This window comes from Sinocyclocheilus anshuiensis, unplaced genomic scaffold (genome assembly GCF_001515605.1).
Source record: "Sinocyclocheilus anshuiensis isolate Anshui unplaced genomic scaffold, SAMN03320099.WGS_v1.1 scaffold718, whole genome shotgun sequence".
Lineage (NCBI taxonomy): Eukaryota > Metazoa > Chordata > Actinopteri > Cypriniformes > Cyprinidae > Sinocyclocheilus > Sinocyclocheilus anshuiensis.
In genome coordinates this window covers 2,569,925-2,592,367 of record NW_015546102.1, presented here as the reverse complement: position 1 = coordinate 2,592,367, position 22,443 = coordinate 2,569,925, and the positions used below count along the sequence as shown (strand labels likewise).

The 22,443-nt window shown below is 37.1% G+C and overlaps 2 protein-coding genes across 2 annotated transcripts; one reads left to right on the top strand and one right to left on the bottom strand.

Annotated features, from left to right (window-relative positions):
- Positions 1-67: 67 nt before the first annotated feature.
- On the bottom strand, positions 68-9,771 carry si:dkey-10f21.4 (TLC domain containing 4). Its single transcript, XM_016502291.1, has 7 exons — positions 9,655-9,771; positions 1,974-2,140; positions 1,783-1,872; positions 1,565-1,623; positions 1,282-1,379; positions 1,123-1,196; positions 68-1,031 (listed from the first exon to the last, which is right to left on the bottom strand). Exons 2-7 carry the CDS (start codon positions 2,126-2,128, stop codon positions 713-715), a joined length of 795 nt encoding a protein of 264 aa, XP_016357777.1. The 5' UTR covers positions 2,129-2,140; positions 9,655-9,771; the 3' UTR covers positions 68-712.
- LOC107700573 (calponin-3) lies at positions 8,759-21,891 on the top strand. Its single transcript, XM_016502290.1, has 7 exons — positions 8,759-9,104; positions 17,008-17,129; positions 19,301-19,367; positions 19,507-19,644; positions 19,742-19,858; positions 19,992-20,138; positions 21,008-21,891. The coding sequence occupies exons 1-7, from the start codon at positions 9,048-9,050 to the stop codon at positions 21,341-21,343; spliced, it is 984 nt and encodes a 327-aa protein (XP_016357776.1). The 5' UTR covers positions 8,759-9,047; the 3' UTR covers positions 21,344-21,891.
- The last annotated feature ends 552 nt before the right edge of the window (positions 21,892-22,443 follow it).

The following is a 22,443-nucleotide window of genomic DNA, read 5'->3' as shown; positions in this document are numbered from 1 at the left end:
CAACAAGCTTATACACGGCTACATCAAGTTCAGAAACACATATTATATAACATTATTGTGTCACCTGATACATTTTCCATTCCAGACATATATAATACTCTCCATACATAGTGTTCTCCATATATGTAATAATTACATGTAGACATGCATGGTTTCTTGAGTATGACATCCTGCACTGCTGAGCTGCAAAGGCAGGATCTTTCACCCATACATTTAACATTTCCACTACATTTATAATGGCCATTTCCTCTATTTGCATAACCCTATCCATATTGTCAAAAAGTCAAAACGTTGGTCTACAGGCACACACTGTGTAGCTTTGTGGAAGTTCAGATGTGCTGTTGCTTGTTTATTTGCATTCATAAAGGCAAGGTGGTTGATCATAATAGCAGCTTTATAATACATAGTGCAACCACAACTGTTGTCCTGATTGTACATGTGATCAGTCTCATGCCTCTTAATCACCCGATTTCTTAAAACGTAAAGGAGCGCCTGTGATTGAATTCCTCCAGTTGAGCCCATATTTGAAGATGACATCATGTCAGTCATTATTAATGCAATAAATGGTTTCTCACAACTATGATGCCCCAGCATTACAGCAGCAGGAATAACAAAACATATACATGGCATTTGCACTCCAGCATCAGGTTGGACATGAAAGAGATGGAAGGTTTGTGTGCTGATGTGTTCATTTTCTGTCTGTATCTCCATGTCAGTCTGTCTTTCTAGTTTCCATTTCAGTTCCTGTTTTTCTCGACCAGGCCGAGCGAAGGACTTTGAGACATCCGCGGATGATTCTGCGCATCCACATGATGTTCATAACATCCAAAGACACGCTGGAAATAACCCAGGCACTGCGGCCCCCCAGAGGTAACCGGTAGAAGTGATCCGTACCAAAGACAGAGTACATATGGCTGTAGTAGCCTGGAATGACTGCGATCCTCACCAAGAAGAATGTAAATGCCATGGCGACACCATTAACCAGACTCGGTTTGGAAAGTTTGTGGTAGCCCAACATGTAAAAAAACCAACTGAAAGACATCAAAAATAATGCAATTAGAAAATGAGCTCATGTAACGGTTGCATTGAATGCTTCTAGATGGATTTTTAGGTAATACTTACCGCTGGTTCACGAAGGGGGTGGAGAATTCTGAAAGCAGGCGGAAATTAGCAAAGTAAGGCAATATCCCTTGACTCTGCAGAAGAACAAAAAAGAGCACACAATAACCTTGGAGATCTTGAGGAAGTAATTGTACACCAGACCAGCTGAAAACAACTTACCAGCACATAGTAGTATGCATAGAGAGCAGCAAAGATAAAACCATGTACTGCAAACGATAAATGTTTATAATATTCACATTGAAATGTCATTAATTTGTTTTTTAGATTTTGCTGAAAAAATAAAAATAAATGATTACTCTGAAACATAAATTAAAATATTAAAATACATTTTAATTCAGAAATGACAAAAATGCCCATCATACAAGAAATGTATTCAAATCATGTATATGAACTTTTGCATCAATTAATAGATATAGCATCACATCATTAGCCCTCCACCCACCTGAGATTAGGTAGCCTGATGTAACAGCCACATTTAGCTTCACCAGTGTGGCATCTCCCCTGTAAACACAAATTAGAGGTTAGATAAGAAAAAATATGTTTTTGTGAGTCCACCAAAAACATCAAGTTCAGTATGTACTTTCTAGAGAGAAACTACACTATGTTGCATAACAATTTGCGCCGCCACATTTGTAAAGGATTGCATCTTCAAATCCTCACCAGACTGGGTCTTTCTGGATAGGTTCATCAAAGATATATATGTAGAGACAGAAAAGTCCCACAACCAAGGCATGTACTGTTGAGACGGCCCTTTGAGAAAAAAAAAACACAACAGTGAGAGTTTATAGATCTTCCAACTTTAGTTAAGAGTGCATAATAAAACACATGCTTTTAGAAGATAAATCTGACACCTGGAGTTCCACTCTGTCCTTTGTGTAGGGCTGAGCCTCAGGAAGCCTTTGCAGAGCTTCTCAGACACCCAAGGGCTACCTCTGTGGAACAGCCACTGGAAGCCCAAGAAGCTCCCTGTTACAACCATCAGCACCTGCAGGCTGAGAGTCTCCATGCCTGCTGAGCCCTAGAGAAAGAAAGAGACGAGAGCGAAATGGCGGCGAACGTTCAGCAATAACTCTCCCATTGACAAACACATAATGATCCCCCCCACTCCACAGCACTCTTTAACAAAATCAAATGTTTCTTACTCCAGACCAGTTGCAAGCATAAAAGCCCCAATCATCACCTGAGTTGCCGCAGTACCTCTCTACTGCCAAGTCCCCCAGTATACAGAAGCATTTGCATATGTGCTGACACAGCCGTCCAGAGGTCAGCCGACACAAACACGTCTCAGATTGCTCCATCCGTGATTTATAGGAGCCACGCGTGGCTTTTGTGCAGTCTGAAATGCATCCGAGTCCCAGAGATCTCGGCGTCCCGTAGGAAACAGCCGATCGTGTGGGTTTGTGCTGCATACACTAACTTCTATGCTGGCTGAGGGGAGCGTGTACATCCCACATAGCTATTTTTTTCTGGCCCAGCACTGATCCACACAAACCCTTTTCCCTCAGACAAAATATTTCTCTCCAATAGACTCCCATGAAGTAAACATGAGAAGGAGATCTGAAAGAGAAACATTTTCTTTGTGTATCCATCAAGCTAAAAGCGAATTCTCATTTCACCTTAAATACATTAATGTACACATCTTAATCAATATTTGCAATCAATAAACAAAAATTACTAATTAAAGAAGCAGTGAAACCATTTTCTGAAAATATTTCTATGAAATAATAAAATCACAACAAAACATTAAATATTATTTCCTTTTTCACTTTTTAATGCAGCTTTTTTTTTTCTTTATTATGGTATCAGGACAATTGTATTTACTTTATACCCCCAAAACACAAACCCTTTTCCCTCAGCCCACATACCGCAAAGAATGACGGCCCTGGAGTGGCCCAGATCTGGATTAAAGACAAGGCTCACACATGGGCCATAACTGGCCAGAGTCTCAGCCAATTAATAGCCCATAAGTGGCCCTGCACTGGGCCTGAATAGGTTTTAACATTGGTACCGATTCTCAGCCTTAAGTAAACCAGAAGTTCCAAAACTGAGCCACACCTGAGCCTTATATAGCCCAGACCCAATACAGAATATTAATATTTGGTATTATTGCATTGTGTATTTATTTTACAGTAATTGCCATTATTTGTGAAATGTTTTGGTAATGTAAACACAAATATACCAATAAAGTACATTTAACAATAGAAAATCATCCTTAAAATCCACAAATTATGTAACTGTACAATAAAAAATGTATTGCATTAAAAAGGTTTTGTTTTTTATAAAGAACAAATCAACCAAATCTATCTTATACGAACGTATGTATTATTACGCAACATGTAACATTACTAGTACAAAAACTTGTATATTTGGAGAGATGATGAAATTTACAATATTTATAAAGTACACTAAACATTTATACAGTATACAGTCTATAAGAGAAACGTACCAGACAGACAAGTGTAAAGTTAATCATAATAATTTATTTATTGCAGAAACGCCAAAAAGCAGTACCACAGTAGTCCAAATGACGATACGTTGCAGTCCTCTCAGGAGGAATATAATAGTTTAGTGTGAGGAGCAGAGCATAATTTAAGTTGTTAAACGCTGAAAATACTATCCCGATGCACTCTGTGAAGGCATGCATTTCTCATTCAAACACACATCACCCAAAACCCGGCATGTCGCAATCTGTGACGAAACCTGCGAGAGCCAATGAGCGTTTGATATCACTGCCATAAAACATGTTGTAAAACTTATTGAAACAGCAAATTTTTACATTGTTACTATAGCTACAGAAACAGGAGATAGATAGATAGATAGATAGATAGATAGATAGATAGATAGAGCTGAATTTGAATTTGGATCTGTTCCTCACACAAAGCATCACATGGATACCGAAGATTTGGATAAAATTCAAATACTTTTAATGATAATTTTATTGAATGCTTGTGCATGACAGCATATTAATAAAATCATGTGCCCCATGGTAAACAAGATAAATAAAATATTGCATGATAATGGTTAAATTATCTCTCTGTCTCTCTCTCTCTGTAAGGATTCTAAGAATATTTGTACTGAGAATAATAATAATTTATAGTTAAGTGCCGTTTAATGCAGTTTCCTGATTTACTAGTTTGCTTAATTTTGAAATGAAAACTTTTTATTCTTGACTTGCCATTTCAAAGATTAAATTTAAACAATACTACACTTATTGACTTGCCATTTCAAAGATTAAATTTAAACAATCCTACACTTCATTGAAATTTCTGTGATCATTTAACCTTTATCATGCAATAATTTATTTATCTTGTTGACCATCGGTCACATAATATGCTGTCAGGTCACAAACCTGATTTGGGCCACATGATCACTGGATTGATCTGGGCCACACTCCTCCCACCAACAGTCGGCCCTCATATTGTTTGCCGTGATCCACACTGTGTCATCATTGCCACACATGGCCCAGCTCTGGCTGAAAGGGTACATGCCATTGCCGACAGGAGGCCAGCAGTGCCAGCTTGAGGCCACATTCGGGCCAAGACCGTTTGCTATGTGGGATGTTACTCCGGCTATACATTTCTGCAGTATGGACACCGATCTAAATGAAACAGCAGGAAATCAATGCGTGTGATCAATGTGGCATTGTTATGGTCCATTGGGACACGACCACTCCCCTGCTTTGTCCTCATACCCTTGAAAAAGGCATCAAGCTTCAGTGCTTTCAGTAACTGATAGTAGGAGGAAGGAAGTCAAGCCGGCGTGACCTTGTCAGATTTGAATTCTACTGTTTCTCTTAAATGTACAGTTACATTAGAACATGCTTTTATCTGAAGTGACTCACAAAAGAGGAACAAAACCAATTTGTCAAGGAGCCGACAATGCTTGTAATACATTAACAGGTGTATTTGACAACTAGATTTAGAGGCAAACTAGAAAAGAGGAGAAATGCAATGTAAGTGTGTATGTACACTTTATATTGCACAGTAGGAGTAAAAGAGCCAAATAATCAGGTAGCCAAGCAGTAGGACATGCTATCTTTATCATTTTCTTTGTGAGATTCATTGATTCAAGCAAATTCATTTTCTCTTGCAACAGCTCAATCTGTCCTGCTTCTCAGTGACTATGAAATGACTGCATGCATTCTTAAAAAAATAATGAAGTCAACATATAATGCATGATCAGACTTACCCTTTCCATTACGAAAGACCCGTGTTGAACTAGCCATGGAGAGTGTGCATGAACACAGCTGGACACGAGGATAAATGCAGGGTTTAAGAGATCTGTGAATCTCAGGTGTTCATCTAGGGGAGGATGGCGGAGAGATTGCGAATGCAAATCCAACAGCCTTCTCCCTCTCCACTCTCCACATTAACTCAGTAAGTGCCTTCCCTTGTATGCAGCTGCCCAGTGTAATTTTATATTTCTGAATCCTAAATGAACTTCATGGCATAGAGGAACCACTAGATGGAGTGAGACATCCAACTGGCTAATTTTTTTCTCTTCATGGTAGCAAAAGAGCTTGTGTTAGACCAGGAGAGGGTGGTTGATGTCCGAACAAGGACACTATTAGTAAATTAATGTCGCATATTTAGCAAGGGCAGCCCTGTTGTCCTCAATTTCTTGAATCCTCAGCCTGACCTTCAGCTTAAACCAGATATATTACCAAACAAAATAAACCCGAACCTTATTTAAAATAACTCCCAACAGTAACACTGCAGGGTTTCTTGTATTTAGAGGCATAATGAAGCAAGTTTAGGGCAGAGCGGTTAGTCTTGCCCTGCAGCTTCAGGTAATAACATCCCATCCCCATCTAAAGCACAGTTGTTGTTCTGTCTGTCTGCATGTTGTGCCTCAGGGATGGAACAACGAGGCATTCCTGTTTGATGAACCGTTCGGCCCAGAAGAGTTCTGCTCATGGAAAATAAAATGGATGTTCTTGTACCTAAATGTGTATTGCAATAGAATATATTCTTCTCACTTTATCAGCTCTGGGTTATAATAGGACAATGGAAAGTAATAGCAAACCCAGTGCTTGCTGCAGAGGCTAAGTGAAATTAACTCTCCAGACACTTTTACTGGAGACACAGGAACATGGGGAATTTCTGTTGCTGACAAAACGTCCCTTTTCACATCTCATTGAGTGAAATATGAATGGTTTTCGTGTAACCTGTTGATTTACTGGAAGACTGCAAACATGTCCTGATAAGATACTATAATGAGTTTAAACATATTAATCCATTTATAACCATTGAGTATGTATGCCAAATGCTCTTCTGTTACTATGAAATCCCTTTTCGACCACATAAGAAAATCATAATTATAATTATGACATAAAAGGCTGAAATTATGAGATAAAAAGGCTTATGAAAAAAGCTAAATTTTGACAGAAAATGTGACAGTCGAATTTATGAGTCATAACTATGACAAAGTCGAAATTATGAGATAAGTCATACTTTAATGATATTAAAAAAAAAAAAATTATAAGCTTGAATTTCTAACATAGTCATAATTATGAAGACTGAAATAAGTCATTATTGCATAAAAAGCTACTTTAGACTTTCTATCTCATAATTATGATTTACCAAAGCATGTTTGTTTTTTTTCTTATGTGGTGGAAATTGGCTTACATTACTGATATAAATGTGATACTAACCCATATGCAAATATTAATAGAATTACTCGGGGTTAACCACAGTACTGTTATGAAGTGGAAATAGGTCTTGTGCTTTTCCTGTCTTAAACCAAACGTCTGGGAACAATCACTTACAATGGCAAACACACCTTGTTTTCCAACAGTTTCTTTGTTTGATCACTATAGTGATGGGCTAAACAGGAGCCCACCATATCATTAGAATGCATGTTTTGACTTGTCTTTTATTAATTGCAAGTCTTGAAGTATGATGGTACTTTCCATTTTCATTATAAATCAGGGTGGCTGAAAACAGTTGTGTATGTCTGCACTGATCTTTCGTCTTCAGAAGTGAAAGACATTTCAGATGATGATAACAGTAATTAAGGTATAACATGATGTGGCATTGAATGCTGAACCCAAAAATTACCAAGGAGGAATTCAAAAGGAATTCAAAAGAAATGTGCTTAATATCTTGGATGAATTCTTTCTGGCATTGGGTCTTTATTGTTGTTTCCTGTTAATGGACAGCAGTGTCTCGGGACACAGAGGCTCAGGAAACACATGGTGAGGAGGCTGAAAAAGTAATAAAATCAAGGCCTCGACCTCCAGATATTTATTCAGCATGTGTTAAATATCCTAAATAAACAAATGGTGATAATACATTCACGATGAATGATATTTTATTGTTTTGACCACTGGTACTAATAAAAGTACCATCATGAACAGGGCTTTAAACGAACATATTATTTTTAAGGGTTTCTCTATTTGTTTTATTTAAATTATTATTTCCGTTACATATCATTAATTTGTATTTTATAATTCTGTTTTAATATATTTTGAAGGAATTAATAATTCGGTCATTCTTGAGAAGTGGGACAAAACAGGGTGCAAAATTGAAAAAATAAAACCTTGTACTCAGACAAATGAAACTACATTTATGTATCTTATATGTACTACGCTACTGAGATATGCTTTGATACAACCTCCCAACTTTTCTATTTTTTAACAAAATGTGCTTTTTTTTAGCTTGGACTGTGTAATATAATTTCAGCTTTATTTTTAACAGCATTCAAGATGTTTTTAACATTTCAAAACACATTCTCGTGTTAGCAGACAGATTACGCTTTCACATGTGACCAATAATTCCACAACACATATAAAATATCATAATGAAATATTATCAAAATATTCAACTGACGGAGGTGACAGAACTGACGGAGTTGACACATCTGACGGAGGTGACGAACACCTGAATTTGTAGTCATTTTAACTATCAAATACATTGAATCAGTCAATTACTGTATTAAAACAAACAACAAACAGTGAGTATGTTATTGTTTATAAAGCTTTTATTCAAGAGTCACATTTAAGTATTTTGATATATCATTGGAACACAATGTCTGACACTGATGTACTCTGCAGAGGTGAACTGTGGCAAGGGGGTCCTTTAGAGTGACAGCTGCCCCTAATATTCCCTGATTTTATTACATTTTATTGAATGTCTGACGGTGTTGACAAAAAGTGGGGACACAACTTTAAAATCGTATTAAACATGCATGTGTCATTAAAAAACAGCCTTGCTTTGATGGGAGATATTATTAAGTGTTGCTTTTGACAAAACAACCTCTTTTTCATCATTAAAAAAAACATTTTTATTCATTTTATTGCATATGAATGATTGAACCCTTCTCTGTGGACACACTGTTTTAGATGTAGTGAGAGGACATTAAGAAACATAGATTTGGTATAATAATGAGAAAATTAAATTGAAGGTGATAATTGTGTTAAATACATTCTATAATTAAATGACATTTAAATTAGAAAATATTTTTATTTTTAAACCTAATAGCAGTTACCCTTGCTGGACCTGTTTTGTCCCATGTCTCAAGAATGACTGAATTACAAGAATTCGTACTACGGTGAGGGCGAGGTTATGAACATTAATAAAGTCAGCTGACGTTGCTTTGTCGCTAACATCTGCCTTTTAGCCAATCAGGAAGGTACACTATGTTGCGTCACGCAACCTAATTAATATTCACAACTTAAGTCTTCGCCGTAGTAGAACTCGTAAATTCGCTCAACCTCAGACCTTCTGCTGCTCTTTCTTTAATTACTTTGCTGAACAGAAAGAGTTCAGTGCATCCGCTCAGCTGGGGCAAACGGCTGTCATATTTGACTAGCCTAAACTCACGTATCTGAGCAAAGCATCTTTTCTCGAACAAGAGGAGCCAAATTAGAAACCGGGGGATTTCTGAATATTTCTTTGGTGCGAATCGACGTGAAATAAAAGACAATGACTCAGTTCAACAAGGGCCCTGCATATGGTTTATCTGCTGAAGTGAGAAGTAAGGTAAGGTTTGAATGATTTTACAGTTTGTGTACTTAAACGACGAAGTGGCGTTTAATGTTTCTTGTATTGCACTGAAATGCTTGAATTCAAATGCACGAAAGTGTAACTGTTAACTGTTTCACTTTAGAATGAGCTGCCTAGCATTTCAGACATCACAGGCAGGTTCAGAAACAAAAACGTCGCATATAATTTAGTACTAAACGTACTTCTGATGGCCAAATGCACTCTGTAGGTTTTCAGAGAAAGCCATTGTTTCCTTTTCAACTGATTCCTGTGATTTGATACTTCTGAGATTTTGGTTTTAGGGTCGATGTATCCTTTTTGTTTTACTACTCATTTATTGCTTATAAAAGACGAAGGCTAATATTTTTGCACGTAGAAAGTAGGAAATGATAATCCGTATTTCATGTTGCACTAACCGATTTATCAATAAATGAAACTTTCTTTTTTTATGGGCGCGACGCGTTTCGCTTTTCACGCCATGTTGAGATGCTGTTTGTCATTTTTAAGGCACAAAACCTTACATTTTATCACTGCAAATGAAGTTTACCGTGTGTTATTCTGGCTGATAAAGCTTGCCTGGTGGGTCATGGGGTCTTTTGTTGAGTTCTGGGTGGAGCTTCAGTTTGAGAGAAAGCAGCGAGGCTGCCTCTCTCGGTAGTCGGTACAGAGAAACGCAAAAAACAGCAGTAAAACCAATTAAACAATGACATTATCAGCCTAAATAAGCTACAGTGTGTGTGTATAATAAAGGTTTAGTGAGGTTAGCGATGTAATTTGTTCTGCTTTGTGTGGAGATGTGTTATGGAAACTTTAGCCGAGGTGATGCGCGTGCAGCATCTGTGATTTTAAAGGATGATATTTAAACTAGTATGGCTGTATAACTGAATTTTACCTACTTTTTTTTTTTTAGTTAAAACCTCTGTAGTACCTATTTGACAAAAAAAATGGTTCGTTGTCAAATGGACCTTTAATGTTGTAGCCTACACACACACTCACACACAAACGGGGGTTTTCTCAGGAAAACAGGGTTAAAACATCACACTGAGGCTTTTCTTCTGAATGCAATGCGCCCCATCTGCAGTGACTGATGTTTTCTTTATTATTTTTTTTATTATTATTTCTTCATGTTTAGATTCCATTCTGTGCATTATTGTCACAAACGTAGCAGAACTTATTACATCAAAAGTCTGTAAAACTGTGTAGGTCCCAAACATAGCCTATAGTTCTAGAAAGTATAGTATTTTATTTATTTTATTTAATGCCATATGTTTTTCCCCCATGCAAAGTGACCTATAGGCTACTAATGACAGTCCATCTGGTGCATCGGAGATGAATGGTCTTGCTCAAGGACATCAATTTTACATTCTCACAGCTAGGCTTGAACCTGCAGCCGTTTTATTAGCCAAGATCTTTAACCATTAGGCTACAAGCTTCCTCATTGTTTTAATTGCTTATCACATTGAAAAGCACACAGAAAACGCATCCCTCTAGTGTCTGCGGTTGGTCATTTTAAGTCTATTCAGCAGTATTTCCATCACACCATGTATCTCATTATGAATGTGCGTTTAGTCAGAATGAGTGGGAGGGTGAATAAACAATGTAAACTGCAGTGGGGTGATGCTTCCTTGAATCCTGTGCCATCTGCAGAGGTGCAAGGACATTTGACCCCAGCTGACTTTCATTAGCACTTCAATTGCACCATGCAAATATCTGAAGAGAGCTTACTGTAGGACACTTCATTACTGACATTATATTTTCTGTGTGTTTGAAGGTAGTTTACTTAAACTCATATTTAATATTTAACAGTTACTTGATTTGGCTGTCTTGGCAGGAATGTCTCTGATTTTGTACCACTTTTCATTAAATGTTTCATTGTCAACTTTTGAAATCACAATTTACTGATTTGCAGTCATGTTTTAATTTAAATACGTAGAATATATTGTACAGTACATAAAATATATAAAGTATCTTAGAGTGACACATTGTTTTGAGATGGAATTATTTTATAATGTGAGGAAAAAGAGAGACCGTGGAGTGATACAAGAGACATGAAATTACCACAAATGCATGCGGTTCAAAAATTTGGGGTCTCTTAAGATTTTTTTTTTTTTATTATTATTTATTACTTTGTTTTTGAAAAAAAGTATCTTCCATCAATCCAGCATTTATTTGATCAAAAATACAGTAAAACAACAATATTGTGAAATACTATTGTGGTGTAAAATAGCGTTTTTATGTTTTAAAATATTTAAAATGTGATTTATTTCTGTGATGCAAAGCTGAATTTTCAGCATCATTACTCCAGTCTTTAGTGTCACATATAGGCTAATTCGTTATAAATCATTCTAATATGCTGATTTGCTGCTCAAGAAACACTTCTTATTCTTATCAATGTTGAAAACAGTTGTGCTGCTTAATATTTTTGTGGAAACCAAGATTCATATTTTTCAGGATTCTTTGAATAGTCATTTATTTGAAATAGAAATCTTACACCGAACATTATTTTTACTGTAACTTTTGATCAATTTAATGCATCCTTGCTGATTAAAGCCAATACTTTACCAAAATGGTTTGAACTGTAGTGTAAATTCACATATAAATGCAGAGTAGACTGTTCTCCTTGCTTTCCATTGTTTCAGTGTGTAGTGGACTAGTGGGCAAGTTGTTATGCAAACATATCTTGTAGTCTGTATATACATCCGAGACCTCGCTGCCACATTATTTGGTCTGCTGGACATTTCCAGAGCAACAGGGTGATTTAATTGATCAGCAGAAACAGCTGTGCTGTTCACCAAGGCCTCTCACAGCATTAGCTCTTTTTTCGAGCTCTTTCCTCCAGCAAATGTGTAACTGGATTGTAGACAGGACTAGAGCCCGACCGATATGGGTTTTTCGGGGCTGATACCGATATTAGGGAGTAAAAAAAGGCCGATATCGATATATATATCGGCCGATATTCTGTGTATATTATAGTACAGTACCAGTCAAAAGTTTGGACACTCCCATTCGAGGGTCCAAACATTTGACTGGTACTATATATAGAATACAGTATATACATAAACAGAATATATATACATAAACACATTTTTTGCAATGTTCACTCAAATGTGGTGATTAAACACTTATAATGACGTGACAAAGATACGTAATGGAGGCAGGGCATTTAACAATATAACAAACTTTATTATCCAAAATGAGTCTGACATCAGTGCACTGAACAGTAAAGCTGAAGTTTATTCAACTTCAATTCAATTAAATTCCATTCAACTTTATTCCTTTGAAGTTTATTTCACTTCGGAACATTCATTCACGGATTTGCGCTACTGTCTTCACATAATATACCTCTGTAAATAAATACAATTTAAATTCATGTCTCGCGCACTTTAATGCCCTTTGATTGTAACGTGTACGTTCCCTTGGAGCTGGAATCATGGTGGAATTTCATGTGAAGCCCACTTCGCAGGGCACTTGCGGTCAAATAAGACCACGCGTCGGTGCCGGACCGCGAATTTAACCACCCGTAACTCCCGAACCCGGGGGGCTATCGACGCGGGGGGGGTCTCATTCGAAAGCAGGCCTCCAGACGTACACTCAATTCGCCGTGCCATTACGGAGATATGGCCGTTCAAAGTTTCAATGGTTTTCCATAGACTTAAACTTTAAAGCGTTTCATCCAGGTCGCCAGTAGCAAACAATGGAGCGCGCTCTGCTGGACAAACTAAGTAATTACACCATTTCAAGCATTTTATCTGCGTTCTATGTTCTGTAAAAAAAAATTCATATCGGCGGCATATTCACCCGATACCGATATATCGGCGACAGGCTCATATCGGCCGATAATATCGGCAAAACGATATATTGGTCGGGCTCTAGACAGGACCCTTTCCCTCTATATAGCTCTGGCTGAATTCCTTATGTACTTCCTGCAAGTGTTTCTTTTTTTTATTATTATGTACTGTTTTTGCCCTCCGCATGATTTTGTCCATGAGGCCAGCAGAACTCCCAACACGTTGTTCTCACATGGCCAAATACAGATGTTCTCCCTGTTTTCTCGGTCTTTAGGAAGTTCACTCTCTGCTCTGGGCCGATGTGCTCTATCTGAATGTCAGAGAATGTACCAATGCACTCCTACATGTTTTTTTCCTTCCTTTTCCTTAAATGCTCTAGTACACATTCAGGAACACAAGCTCTATTGTGCAGAAAATTGCAAGTGGACAGTTGGATGTGAAGACGCCACCGATATCCTAGTTGCAGAGCACCCAGAGATGATAAAGGACTCTGAGAGGGATTCATGGGAGATCTTGTTGCGCTCATCAACCTAAGCTGCTGCATGTGGTTTTTGAACCTTCTTTTGGGCCTCCACACTTTTTGTTGGCCTTTTATATTATTGGGACTTTTTCAAGTTAGAAAAAAGATCTTGTTTTATTCCAGCAAATACTCTCTGGTGAATACTGTATACTGTTGCTTTAAAGTAATTTCTCTCTTCCATTGTAATGGTTCTGGTGCTTAAATCCTCTGAAAGCTCTTTGAGTATTATGAGAAGTTGAGAAGATACTTAAACTCGGGGTGCACCTGAATTAAACATGGCCAATGCCAATAAATATTTTTGTTATGTCCATTATAACAGTTCCACAACAATTAAATGAAAAATAAAAATACTATAATCTATCTGGTTTTAAATGCACCAAGTAAATTTAGGCATCACAACATTATAAAGTACAGTATGAAAGATGAATGTTAATTTTGAGGTTTTCTGTAGATTACATTTAAGTAAGTTAGAGTTAGATGATACAAAAGTAATCTACATGTGAAATTAGGGAAATTGAGCTTAAATAATTATCCAATATTGACTAATATAATGAACTTAAACATTAGTAACAGCAGTAATATGCAAGTGCTATATTAGTATATTATTATAGGGTTATATTTCAATTTGACGAAATGTGCAGCATTTTGTCCAAGCAATAATAAAAGGACATATTTAATTTATAATTTGTCTTAAATCTCATTTTGTTAAAAAATAAATCGTGAATCGAATCGTGAGTTGAGTGAATCGTTACAACGTCTGATAACCAATATGGTACCTATATATTGGGCATCTCTCATTATTAAATGCAAAAGTAATTTGATTTGCCATATTTACACTGTCATAAATAGCTTTTGATGCAAGGATAACAAGTTATTACAAATACAATTTATTAGCAAATAATTTATGCACAGATATTTGGAAATTAAATTTTAGATTGATTGGAAACTGTTTGGGTCGCTGTGAAAAGCAACATATAAAGGCACAGGATGTCCGTCAGCTCTCAAGGGTAGTTTTGTTGTAAAGTGAGATGGGAGGAAACATACAGGTTGACTGTTTTCAGCTTTGTCCTGCTCTGGTGAGGTTTGTTTTCAGTGTATGCTGTGGGTTGTGTTATGCTGTGGTGTTGAAGGATGTCCACATTGTTAACTGTGACACCTGAGGCATTGTGTGATAAGTGATGACTATCTCTCTTTTTTTTCTGTGTTCAAGGAGACTTTACAATAGCACGTTAATAATGGGGTATATGGTCTCAATTCAAGTTCTGCTTGTCATCCATCTGTTGTTCATTTATATCTACCAGGAGACCTTTAAAGAATGATGGCTGTACTCACAGTGACACGTGGAAGGCCCTCTGATTTAGGGCTGTCAAAATTTTTTTCGAATTTCGAATATTCGTCGAATTTAAAATAAATATCCACATTCGAATGCAAAAACGTTGCATGTTGTTTACGTCAAAACTGAAACCAAGCCGTTCACACAGAATGCATATTTCGTGCATTTTCTAGAGGGACATCTATTACCGTTGCACTCGCATCTCGCACAAAAGAGCCGCATGTTTAGAAAGCCATGTAAAATTAATGCAAGTTCAACTTTGAAAAAACATATCTCGAGACTTTATGGTGGGGGTTTTTCCCCATCCCACTGCAACTCATGTTTTTAAATGAAAAATGTACTCTGTGTGATTGGCTTTCGGCCCTTTGTATTAAACTATGCATGCATACATGATGCTGTTTTGTTTATAGTTGTTTAAGCAACTTAATTATAATTGGTTTATAAACAATATTTTGAACATTATGCACTTTTTTTCACAGATAGTCATGTTAACTTATGCTTTAAATGTGCATTAGTAATATTTCTCGATGCGCCCTCTTGTGGCCTCAGGAGAGAATTCAAAAGCTTTTCTTCGCCCTACCTGAAATTATGCATTTTAAATTCGAATATAATTCGACTTTTGATAATATTTAAGTACAAAATTCGAATTTAGTTTTTCTGCCATTTTGACAGCCCTACTCTGATTTGCTGTTGTTTCTGTCACAGACCCATTTCATGTTGTCCTAATGTTTACAGACAGCTGAAGTAAATGATCACAACAGGATGTAGAGCACAACACATGTGTACCCAAAGTGAAAATCCCTTTCGTTTTCTTTTTAGGTAGAATGATTTCGAAGAAGAATGTATAAATGTTTATTTGAAGCTCCTGTGATTATATGTGTCGATGTGATTTTCAGATTAAAATTTTAAAATGTAAAAAGTTTAATTGCCGAAATCCCATTAAAGTACTACTAGTAATCCACCAATTAGGGAAATCGCTGTTGCCATAGAAATGAAGGCAAAAGAGCTTGGCTGCAACCAAATAATTAATTTATTATTTTTTAAAATCCGTGAAGTTATTATTGTTCTGCAGTAACATCTTTTTGCACTTTTAAGTGTTCTTTTTACCTTAAATCAAAGTTTGTAGTGTTATAGTTGATTGGTTTGGTTCATGGCTTTGGACAGTTTATTAAAGAATTGAATAAAATGCCTGTGGAGAAAATGAATGGAAAAACATGCCTCTTAAATCAAGGGGCGGCCACTGTTATGCTCTATTTGTCCACTTATAATGAAGAATTTCTAAAAGGGCCAGTCAAAGCTTTGTGCCTTTTGAAAGTGTTTTTATGAATGTTAAGGTCTGTAAAAAAATTGTTATACAAAGGAAACTTCCCAATTGTCATACATTTCTTAAAGGGGACAGAATTGTCAGTAAAACAGACATGCTCCAACCTGTCACCTCTTTGGATCCTCAGACATTCAGCATGTCATTCAGTTGAAGTTAGGAGCCAATCCTCATTTGTTTGGTTGATGGAATAGGTTTTGCAACTCGTTTACAATTGATTCAAGACCAGACCTGTTGAAGGAAATTAACCTTAAAGTGACAATGAAAGGAAAGACTACCTTTTTATTCAAACAAGATGTACGTTATTTTTATTTATACGTTATTTATACATATTTACCCATCGTTAGAGGTTTTTTTTTTGCAGGCAAGATAAGCTCTTTCAATATCTTTCTGTTTGCTGAATGGCAGTAATGGGGTCTGACAGGTGTCTGGATCTGCTTCTAAAGCCAGAGTTCACAGATGGGGCAATGCTTTGTAATTTCCTGTCCATTTTACTGCACTTGGCTCTAGTCTTGCACAGAATACCTAGAGATGAAGAGGAGATGGTCTCCAAAGCTAACCTTAAAACATGACCGTACCTGCATGCTCAAAAACCCTTTGTTTTGGAAGTTTATGAATTCATGAATTGAAACTCTGCAAAAGTTTCCATGTGAGTTGCATGCACATGTTCTCAGTTCCAGACAGTTATTTAGGTTCACCAGTGAACGCATCTAGTGGTACTTTACTTTTCATTATGTCATGTAAGTGGAAAAAGGTGTGCAATTGAAATTGAAATATGACGTTGTCTCGTACTGTTTCTAAAACCCCCAAATTTACTTTAAGGAAAGAATGGAGACCTGTTGGAATAAATGTGTCTTTGTATGGCAGGCCTTGGATTACATATGGAAATACTGTTTAAGGAAGCAAGAGTTTTCAGTCTCTCTTTCTGGTCCCTGTAGATTGCTCAGAAGTATGACCTGCAGAAGGAGGAGGAGCTGAGGAACTGGATTGAGGATGTAACGGGCATGCCAATCGGAGAAAATTTCCAGATGGGATTGAAGGATGGAGTCATACTGTGCGAGTGAGTCTATGAGCATGATGTGTGTTTCAGCTTGATTAGGAGCTCAAAACATTGGAGCGCAGATGACTGAGTGTTTGTTTGGCTCTAAATAAGGACTTTCAGCCCACCTGTAACCTTTTGTCTTGTTTATTGAAACCTGACAACACGCCAAAATGTGGGGTGATTTTAATATTCAGGCATGAGATGCAAAAAAACAACAAAAAAGAAGTTCTGCCAAGCTTAAACCATGTGTTGCTCATATTATAACAACCTAGTCTGGCGGCCACACCTTCTTTTGTTTGCTGTTGCCCTTAAGAAAACTTTCCACAATATTCCTTTTGAGCCTTTTAATGGGAAGCAATGTTGTGACATGATGTAATCTTGGCATACACCTATCTTTCAAAAGATAACATTTTTTTTTTAAAGTCATTTATGCTTACAAAGGATGCATTTATTTGATCAAAAATACAGTAAAAACAGTTATACTGTTAAAGATACAATTTCAAATAACCTGTTTTCTATTTGAATACATTTTTAAATGTATACATTTATATTTATTACATTTATTTTTGTGGTGGCAAAGCTGAATTTTCAGCAGTCATTATTCCAGTCTTCAGTGTCACATGATTATTCAGAAATGATTCCAATATGCTGATTTGCGGCTCAAGAAACATTCCTTATTGTCAATGATGAAAACGTTAAATACAGTTGAGGTCAAAAGTTTACATCCCCCTTTCAGAATCTGCAAAATGTTAATTATTTTACCAAAATAAGAGGGATCATACAAAATGCATGTCAGTGTTTTAGTACTGACCTGAATAAGATATTTCACATAAAAGATGTTTACATATACACAAGAGAAAATAATAGTTGAATTTATAAAAATGACCCTGTTCAGAAGTTTACATCCACTTGATTCTTAATACTGTGTTGATACCTGAATGATCCACAGCTGTTTTTTGTTTTTGTTTGTTTGTTTATTGATAGTTGTTTGTGAGCCCCTTGTTTGTCCTGAACAATTAAACTGCCTGCTGTTCTTCAGAAAAATCCTTCAGGTCCCACAAATTCTTTGGTTTTCCAGCATTTTTGTGTATTTGAGCCCTTTCCAACAAGACTGTATGATTTTGAGATCCATCGTTTCACACTGAGGACAACTGAGGGACTCATATGCAGCTATTACAGAGGGTTCAAACGCTCACAGATGCTCCAGAAGGAAAAACCATGCATTAAGAGCTGGGGGGTGAAAACTTTTGAACAGAATGGAGATGTGTAAATTTTTCTTATTTTGCCTAAATATCATATTTTTTCATTTAGTACTGCCCTTCAGAGGCTACAGAAGATAGTTACATGTTTCCCAGAAGACAAAATAAGTGAAATTTACCCTGATTACCCTGGCTCTTAAAGTGTTAGTTCACCCAAAAATGAAAATTCTGTCATTAATTACTCACCCTCATGTTGTTCCAAACCCGTAAGACCTTCGTTCATCTTTGGAACAGAATTTAAGATATTTTTACGAATATTATATATATTATAATATATATTGTTACGAAGCTACGAGAATACCTTTTTTCGAAAAAGTGAAATAAAGTTATTTTTGTTTTCTTTGCGCAAAAAAGTATTCTCGTAGCTTTGTAACTTTACAGTTGAACCACTGATGTCACACGGACTACTTTGTCGATCATCTTGGTACTTTTCTGGACCTTGAACGTGGTAGTTACCTTGCTGTCTATGGGAGGGTCAGAGAGCCCTCAGATTTCATCAAAAATATCTTCAATTGTATTCTGAAGATGAACGAAGGTCTTACGGGTTTGGAACAACACGAGGGTGAGTAATTAAAGACAGAATTTTCATTTTTGGGTGAACTAACCCTTTAATGCATGGTTTTTCCTTCTGGATTGTCAGTAAGCCTTTGAGCCTTCTGTAATAGTTGCATATGAGTCCCTCAGTTGAAACTATTCAGTACTAAATAAACAATAACATGCATTTTGTACGATCCTTCTTATTTTGGTAAAATAACATTTTGCAGCTTTTGACTTCAACTGTATTTAATATTAATATTCTTGTGGACTTTTTCAAAAAAACTAAAAATTACTGACCCTAAACATTTAAACAGTAGTGTGCACTGCAAAATCAGACCATGTACTGTAAGTTGAGTCACTCCTAGAAGATGTAATATTTGGTCTTTCTCATAGGCTCATTAATAAACTCCAGCCTGGCTCCATTAAGAAAATCAACCACTCCAAACTTAACTGGCACAAGGTAAGGAAGACCTGTTTATGTATTGCATTGTTTCAATGTTTTATGTGTTTTTTTTTTTTTTTCTTCATCTTCAAGTCCGTTTTATTCCTAATGTAAAAATATAATAGCAAAGCTACTTGTCTTATTCTTTTCACTGAAGCTTGAGAACCTGGGCAACTTCATCAAAGCCATTCTTGCTTATGGTCTGAAGCCTAATGACATCTTTGAGGCCAACGATCTGTTTGAGAATGGGAACATGACTCAAGTCCAAACCACACTTCTTGCTCTAGCCAGCATGGTGAGTTCTGTGCAAAACATATTGAATGGAGATTATAAAAGAAGGTTTATATCCAGGAGTTGCTGGTATAATGCCACTTTCGTTCTTTCATTCCAAGGCAAAAACTAAAGGTATGGACACAAAAGTTGACATTGGCATAAGGTATGCGGACAAACAAACCCGCAACTTTGATGATGAGAAATTGAAGGCTGGTCAATGTGTGATTGGACTGCAGGTGAGGAACGTCCTATGTGTTGTTGCTTTAGGAAACCTTTTAAAACCTTTTTTTTTCTTGGGATGTGTTCAGTAAGATTCCCTCACTCATGCTTTGTATATTGATACACATCCTTTGTTTTCACAATGGCTAGATGGGGACAAATAAATGCGCTAGTCAGGCTGGGATGACCGCTTATGGCACCAGGAGACATCTGTATGACCCAAAGACTCAAGCAGACAAGCCTTTTGACCAAACCACAATCAGCCTGCAGATGGGCACTAATAAAGGAGCAAGCCAGGTGAGTGTGTATTTAAAGGAATAATTCACCCAAAAATTTCAATTCTGTCATAATTTACCTCATGTCATTCTAAACCCATAAGACTTCATCTTTGAAAAGCAAACTAAGATGTTTGTAATTAAATATGAGAGGTTTCTGTTCCTCTCCTGAAAGTCCAGGTAACTAAAACTTCCATCTAAAAAGGTCATAAAGGCATTGAAATTCGAATTGAGCTGTTTACTCAAAGTCTTATCAAGAGATACGATTACTTTATATGATGAACAGATTACATTTTTATTTAGATTTAATTTATTCACATATAAAAAAAACATACATCAGAGTAAGAGTGTGCAACAGTGTGTAAAGAGTAACCTGTTAAAAGTAACGGTGTGGTCACATATACCTTTGTATGGTGACAAAATACAGTCATGTGAATAGGAATCCATGCAGTCTTTAATTTCACATGAGGAACGTGCGAGGTGAAACATTTCCCCCATTCGTATTTCACATTGGACTCAAGTTTGTTGACATGCAAATTTGCCAGTTTAAAGCTTGGTTTGGAAGTGATCTCCTACACTGTTGGCGATGGACCTACTCTGACCACAAAAAGGTTCGCTAAAGTGACCCGACCATTGGACATGGCTGTTCTATCCTGCTCCTGGTGGGCCAACGTTCTGCAGAGTTCTGCTCCTTCCTCCCAAACATACTTGCCTAGAAGTTTCTAGTAATGCTTGGTTAGCTGGTTCTGGTGTGTTTAATTGGGATGGAATGAAACTCTGTGGGACTTTGTCCATCTGGGAGCACAGTTGGACACACCTTGCCTAAAGACATTCTAGGAATTGGATTCCCAACTTTAGTTTTCACTTTATTCATCCTTTCTTCTTCCTCAGGCTGGCATGTTGGCCCCGGGCACCAGGAGGGATATTTTTGACCAGAAAGTGGCTGTCCAGCCACTGGACAACTCCACCATCTCGCTGCAGATGGGCACCAACAAGGTGGCCTCTCAGAAGGGCATGAGCGTGTACGGGCTGGGCAGACAGGTATACGACCCTAAATACTGCGCCTCCCCCACCGAACCCACCATCCACAGCAATGGCAGCCAGGGCACCGGCACCAACGGCTCTGAGATCAGCGACAGCGACTACCAGGCTGAATACCAAGACGAGTACCAGGCAGACTGCCACGAGGAATACAGAGCCCACTATGACCACGGCATTGACTATTAAACTGCAAGCTTACAGATTAATATTTTTGGATCCTCACATAAACAGAGCGAGTTGTTTTTTTCTCTCGCTAGCCTTTTTATACATGGCAAGAAACAGATGTTAAGAGGAGCATTTCCTATATCATCGTTCCTAAGATAATGCAGTATTTTATTAGCTAGATAGACAATAGACTATAGTCTCTAGTATTGTTTTTCCCTTTTTAAAAAAAAAGTTTTACCCTTTTTAAAAGTCAAAATGGGTTAGAGAAGCAGTCCAAGTGTTTGTCAAATAACATTCATGGCATATTAACTACAATCTCTGATTGTTTGAATTTTTTTTTTTTTTTTTAACTAAGCATATTTTTTACTTCCTGCTTTTTAAATAATTTGACCAAACAACGCCTTGCTAAATTGTGCCACAGGCCCTTGTATATGTTTAGACCAACTCCTATCTTTTTGATCAATCCCCCTCTTCTCAACTGTCTTGTATTTATTGCCAGTAATACTCAATAGAGACCTCAGTCCTGTTGAATGGCTCTTTTTTTTTAATGAATAAAGTTTTTAATTTTCCAGTCAAGTCTGTTGTTATTCTGATTAAATCAATAAGGTTCATTCATTCATATCATTAAATCTTTCAGGTTTATCTGTAGGTTTTCTCACACATTTCTATACATTTATACAGTATATTTACATGTATTTATTTATTTTTGTTCTGCGCTTTCACTTCATTTTTTTACCAGATGAATTTGCCATTCATCAACTCTACCAGATTTATATCTTCCATCCTGGAAAAGATAAGCCCTTGCGTTTGGACAAAGGGGCATGAGCGAGCCTGAATGCTGCCTTGTGTCAGCATGGAGAGGGAAACCGAGAGCTGTAGAGTGAGAACACATCTAGCACAGTCTGGCTGATTTCCGAGCAGTCATGACGCTTGGAGGACAAGGACTGGCCGGTGTAAAGGGTTCGTGAGAAAAGCAGCAAACCCCCACCTCTTCCCGCAAACACCCTGACGGGGAATAATCCCTGCTTTGTGCGCTTGTGGAATCTGGCTCTGATAATGCAGCACTCAATTAGACAGTCTGACAGAATAGCACAGGTTTCTCCTAGCAACGTTCCCTTTGT